Genomic DNA, 6,498 nt, shown 5'->3' on the forward strand with positions numbered 1-6,498 from the left:
AAAAAAAAAAAAAAAAAAGGCCAAACACACCTAAGTATGTTATGGGCACTGCTCTTTTTGCAATTAAAAGGAAATACTGACATGAAATCTGGCATGTTAATAATTCAGACCTGCTGTTCAAGAGTCCCTCCAATTGAAATTAATGAGTTGCTAATGACTTCTAGTGTGGCGCTGTGGACCACATGGTCGGCAGTTCAAACCTACCAGCTGCTCCTTAGAAACCCTATACAGGGTTGCTATAAGTCAGAACCAACTTGACGGCACTTAACGATGACCACAACAATGACATAAGGGACTTACTGTGTTTTATCTTTAACAGTATGACCTTTTTCCGTTTCTGAAAGTGACTATGAGTACATGGATTAGTGCAATCTTAGGCAATGAAGAAAATCAAGAAAATAAACTCAGTATGCAAAGTTTACAATTGAGCCATTTGCCTGTCTAAGTATCTTAATGCAGAATTGAACAAAAATAAGTTTCTGTTCATTTAAAATTCAAAATGTCTTCATATATGGATTATAATCGACTGAAACCACGAAGTCCTAATGTTTAAAACTCAATTAACAACTCACATTACCTTGACCAAAATATTAAAATGCAAGCATTTTAATAAGGATTTGAGGGTAACAGCATTCTTCAATGACTTCTGAATTATAGCAAAAAGGTGCATTTCTCTTATTACACAGATAAGCATTAAAAAACAAAACAAAATAAAGCAAAACAAACAACAGCAAAAAAAAAAAAGAAAAAAAAAATTGACCAGTGAAGAATCTAACCTTGAAAACCTGGGAAGATCAGAGTTCACCAAAGCCCCAAGATCGATGTTAGCAGTATCAGACATCACACAGTACAAAATAAAATTATGAGTTAGAAGTGTTTCACATTATAGAACAAGTTCAACAATAATCCTCTTTGCTAGTTCTTATACCTACAGCATAATCAGTATGCAAACAGCACCATACAAGAGTATGGAGTTGCCAACCTTTTCAAATAAAGCTTATTCTAGGGGGGAAAAAAACAACACACCGAGGTATGTTATGGCCATCATTAATCCCAGAAATGAAAGGGTTTAGCAAAGGTATCAGGTTAACACCACTATTGTAGCTTTCCAAAAGTTAGCTTTTCAAAATATTAAAGTTGGCAAGACAGTACCATTTCACTGACAGCCTTCAGTTCCTTTCACAAAGAGTAATTTTGGATAATTACGTTTATGTTGGCCTCTGCCAAGATAAAAAACACGAGGTGAAAATTTCTGGATGCGTTCAGACTGCACCAAAGAGACAGAGTTAGCTTTAAAGGTCTCACTGACAACAACAGCAACAACAACAAACCAGTTGAACAACAAAGATCATAGATGTGAATAGAAAAAGTAAAAGACAATGATAAAATGGTCATTATCAACTGTACTTTGAAACCGTTGTTGTACTGAAAACCATTTCATGAAGCCACACTTTCATTTTTGTCAGAATTCCTCATTACAACTTGGAATAAGTAATTTCTAGAGAAATATCCAATGTATGTTTATTTGTTCACCACTGATTTTGGAAATAAGGATTCCTATTGTCCAAAGAAGTGAAGACCATCAGTGAAGGGATGCTTTACAATCTTTTAGCATGCACTGTCCCACTCCAAACCACAGAAAAATTCACATTTACATTATTATTATTCAATGCACATATTTAGCCAGACAATTCATTATTTAAAAAGGATCATTAAATAAAAAGATAAAAAGCCTATTAATAAGATACCTCTTGGTTAGTGTTAATTGACTATAAATACAATTTCCTTTTCTTACAAGTCTTGCTATGATTTATAAACACTGAACATTAGCAGAAAGAATAAACGTGCTAGAACACTGAATTCTGGAAGTTAGGCGATGTACGAGACACTTTGTTTTACTATTTAATAATCATATGACTTTGGGCAGGTCGCTCTCTCTGAGTCTGTTTTTTCACCCATAGAGTGGAAATAGTGTTGCTACCTGGCCTAACCTTGCTCAAGTTTGAAAGACTAGACTCAATTTTTAAAATGTCAATCTAATGTCTGCTGTGTGCAAGATCCCTCAAGGATTTTATAATAAAAGTATGTTATATTATGTAAATGATGGCAAAACATATAAATATAAATATCACTGCTTAGTAATAACACTCTTAAAGCATTTGCTATTTTGAAATTCAGGCTAAAACATTAACCTGTTTAAATGGTTTCTATAAGCACTTGACTTCATTGTTGGTTTGATCTGCAAGGTCAGCGGTTCAAATTGCCAACTGCTCCTCAGAATCTCGATGCAGGGTTGCTATGAGTCAGAACTGACTTGACGGCACTTAACAACAACAACAAACTACATCAAGAAAATGGACTCAAGACAACACTTTAAAGCAGTCTGGCCATATAATTAATTAAATAATCAAATTTCCTACCTACGATGATTAGAATTTGGGAATAGATAGTTCATATGTATGTTTGATATAGAAAAAGCATTAACAAGTACTCTTAGCAAAGTAATTCACTGATAGATATTGGAGTCTGAATGAGTAATAAGGGAAGCAAACTTGGGATCATTACATCATAGCAAAACTTCTAAGATATCAATATCTAAAAAGTAACACTTCTATGAGTTATACGTCAAGTCAATTTTATACATGTTGCTCTCAATTCATTGTTTTTCAAACCACCTAACTAAGTTTAAGTGAAAAAGAAAATAAAAACCTAGTCTTGGACAAGACTCTTATCTTTTAAATTTTAATTTAAAACTTTTGTGTGTGTGAATTAGGTGAAGGTTTATAGAGCAGATCAGGTCTCCATTCAGCAATTCAGACAGATTTTGTTTTTACTTCATTGCAATCCCCACAATGTAATATCACTTATCCTACTTCCTCCGCCGTTTCCATTACTCCTTTCCTAACCCTTCTGAACTCTGTCCTTGGAGAAATGCTGCCCTTTTGATCTCAAATGTTTGATTATTCTAAAGTGTGTGTACCTCCCCAGTGTTGCTGTTCTCTTTATAGATCTATTGGCCAGATGTAAACTGAACCAATGTTCTACTAGGGTCTTAAAAACAATTCAACTACTGGTCTCTCCCTGTTTGGAGGTAAGAAGAGTGCTGAAAATTGAAGACACATGGAAATAATTAGTCCAGTGGACTAATGGACCACATGGGCAAGCCTGAGACCAGAAGAACTAAATGGTTGCCTGGCTACCACTACCAACTGCTCTAAAAGGGATCACATTAGAAGGTCCTGGATAGAGTGGGAGACAAATGTAGAACAATACTCAATATCATAAAAAAAAGACCAGGCTTACTGGCTAGATAGTGACTGGGAAAACACCCAAATTTTGACCTTTAGTCACCAAACTCCTCCCTACGGCTCAACTTTCATCTAGCCAATAGGGTTAAAAGGGGGGGGGGGACAACAACTCTAGAGAGGCATGCACTAATCCTTTCTCTTTGTCCTTGGAGAAATGCTGCCCTTTTGATGTCATATGTTTGGTTTTGTGGACTATGCTACTATGCCAATTGACCTTGGTATCCCATTAGACTATGGTCCTGAAACCCCAGGTCCAGTGACTCATTCCTTTAAGGCACTTGATTACGTCTAAGAAGTTTTCACTACTTTTGTGACCTTTATGAAAACCTTGCGCACTTCAGTGGTTCGTGGACTTGAAGAAGGAGAACACTACCTACCATTTTAAGTTGGATCATGTTGCCATTAACACTGTGTTGTGTGTGTAACTTTGTATTTGGCTTCAATTTTCCTTTTATTTACCCTTGTACACATGCCTCCAAAGCATAAATCTGATGCAAGTGCTGGGGATGCATCAAAGAAAAGGAAAATGATCACAACCGAAATGAAAGTGGAAATAATGAAGTGATGAGAAAGAGGTGAAGTACAGTTACACATTACTGAAAATGATGTCATCGAGTTGCTTGACTCTGTGTTGAGGAAGTAACCAATGAAGACCTTACAGAACTAGAGCAGCAGATGATAGCGCTAAAAGAAGACGGGGACCTAAAAAACTCCAGAAACTATAAAGGTTTTGACTAAAGAGTTAGCTGAAGCCTTTCTTCTCATTGAAGTAGGAATGGCAAAGTTAGAAGAGCAAGATCCTAATGCAGAGAGAAGTTCGCCAGAGTTTACCAAGGGCCTCAGCTGCCACAAAGTCATTTATGATGAGAAAGAAAAGGTCTGTACAAACCTGACTTGCTGATTACGTCAACACTCCACTAGTTACCCCCCATCCCCCCAAGGAACTCTGGTAGCATAGTGGTTATGAATTGGGCTGCTAACCTCAAGGTGAGCAATTCGAAACGACCAGATTTTCCATGGGAGAAAAATGAGGCATTCTGCGCCCGTGAAGATTTATAGCCTCGGAAACCCTGTACAGGGTCGCTATGAGTCGGAACCGACTCCATGGCATACCACTGCTGCCGCCATCCCACCAACAGCAGAATCAAACCCTGACTGTCCAAAACCAGGTTCATCCTTTCCAACACCAGACCCATTATCTTCAACAGTAGCCACCGCTCCATCATTTTCTCCTGCATTGTCCAATTGTTAATGTGATCATAATGTGATCTCATAAATTCTCCTTTCAGTATGTAAGACATCAATGGAACTAGAGTGTCACTTGAGTCATGATTTTTTTTCTCTCTAAACTATTTTAAGAATTACTTAATTTTTTTATATACGTATTCTCTCTTCAGTATAGTACCATATGTTACATTTATAGATTTTTTGTTATTACTACTACTATTATGTATTTATTATGTTTAAGATGCAATAATATCTTCCTTTAAGGAGCTCTGGTAGCGTAGTGGTTACGAATCGGGCTGCGAACCTTAAGGTCAGCGGTTCGAAACTACCAGCCGCTCCGCGGGAGAAAGATGAGGCTTTCTACTCCCGTAAGGATGTACACCCTCGGAAACCCTGTACAGGGTCGCTATGGGTCGGAACCGACTCAACGGCACTTAACAACAACAACAACAATATCTTCCTTTAAGACATTTCTATCTCCTTATTTACTAATAAAACATGAAACTCTTTCTTAGAAAAACTGAAAATATACAAAATATACATTCAAACTAAGAAACTGAAAATGCTTGGAAAAACAACAACAACAAAAACCAGCCAGTAGAAATTAAGGAGTAATTTAATAAGGAAAACCTAAAATAATCTGGACTCCTGATGTGGTGCCATACGATAAGCACTCGACTTCAAGATTGATTTGAACCGCAAGGTCGGCAGTTCAAACTTATCAGTCACTTCTTGAAAACCATATACAGGAATGACTTGGCAGCACTTAGCAACAGCAACAACAAACATTTAATAGGTTTTTGTGTATTTGCAAGTGTTTCTAAAGTGGTTTGCATTCAAAGAAAGGTAAAATATGAAGGTAAGTCAAAATGTATTACTATAAAATAATAGAAACCTTTATTCAACAAAAATATCAAAATGTGAAAGTGTTGTTTCTCAGCACATCCTTTATCTAGGTCTATACACTTTTGAATGTAGTGTTTCCATCTTTCAAACCCTGAGATAAAGCACCAAACCACAAGGTCGGTTTGGACTACACGGTCGATGGTTCAAATTCAGCAGCTACTCCTTGGAAACTCTATACAGGGTCACTATGGGTCGGAACTAAATTGATGGCACTAAACAATAACAACCATCCTTCCCCCAAGAATTCTGTGTTCTGCAACTTACACCCCATCAAAACGGCAGTTTCAGCATCCTCATCCTCAAGGGATTCAAATAATGTTCCTTTTAATTGCTCTCTGAGCTTCGAGGAAAAAAAGAAGCCTGCAGTGGATACGGTAAGGTTTCTCAATGAAATCCTCATAACAGTCCTTGATACTTCAAAGAATGAACAGGTGCATTGTTGTGATGGGAAAAATTTCTTGGTGCAACTTTCCTGGCTAAATGCAAAGTTACACACTCAACACCATATGACTATTTAGTGGAGTCCCCCAAAACAGTAGCCATAACCCTGTGAGTTGACCTCTCTGCCTTGAATTTAACTGGTACCATAGATCCCCTCTGAAGACACTGTTTTATTAGACTTTGTTTTTAAAGGCACCCTAATGAGACTATAAGGGGCTCTGGTAACATACTGGTTACGAATCGGGCTGCAAACCTTAAGGTCAGCAGTTCGAAACTACCAGCTGTTCCGCGGGAGAAAGATGAGGCTTTCTGCTCCCGTAAAGATTTACAGCCTTGGAAACCCTGTTAAGGGTCGCTATGAGTCGGAACCGACTCCACGGCACATAACAACAACAACAACAATGAGACTATGCGATATGCAGATAATACAACCTTGCTTGCTGAAAGTGAAAAGGACTTAAAACATTTACTGATGAAGATCAAAGAGCAAAGCCTTTGGTATGGATTTCATCTCAATGCAAAGAAAACAAAAATCCTCACCACTGGACCAATAAACAACATTCTTATCAACAGAGAAAAGACTGAAGTTGTCAAGGACTTCATTCTTCTTGGATCA

At 37.4% G+C, this 6,498-nt stretch overlaps 1 protein-coding gene across 2 annotated transcripts in view; it reads right to left on the minus strand.

The window, feature by feature from the left end:
* The window catches only part of COL4A5 (collagen, type IV, alpha 5), a 360,371-nt gene that overhangs the window by 27,780 nt on the left and 326,093 nt on the right, over window positions 1-6,498 (minus strand). Inside the window, exon 43 of one of the 2 annotated variants that reach the window (XM_006871036.1) lies at window positions 777-785. The exons of the other annotated variant lie outside the window; for it this stretch is intronic. Within the exon in view, the coding sequence (XP_006871098.1) occupies window positions 777-785 (9 nt within the window). The remainder of the gene's footprint in view (window positions 1-776; window positions 786-6,498) is intronic. 2 annotated transcript variants of the gene reach the window in all.

The sequence above is a fragment of the Chrysochloris asiatica genome, unplaced genomic scaffold (genome assembly GCF_000296735.1).
Source record: "Chrysochloris asiatica unplaced genomic scaffold, ChrAsi1.0 scaffold00159, whole genome shotgun sequence".
Classification (NCBI taxonomy): Eukaryota; Metazoa; Chordata; class Mammalia; order Afrosoricida; family Chrysochloridae; genus Chrysochloris; species Chrysochloris asiatica.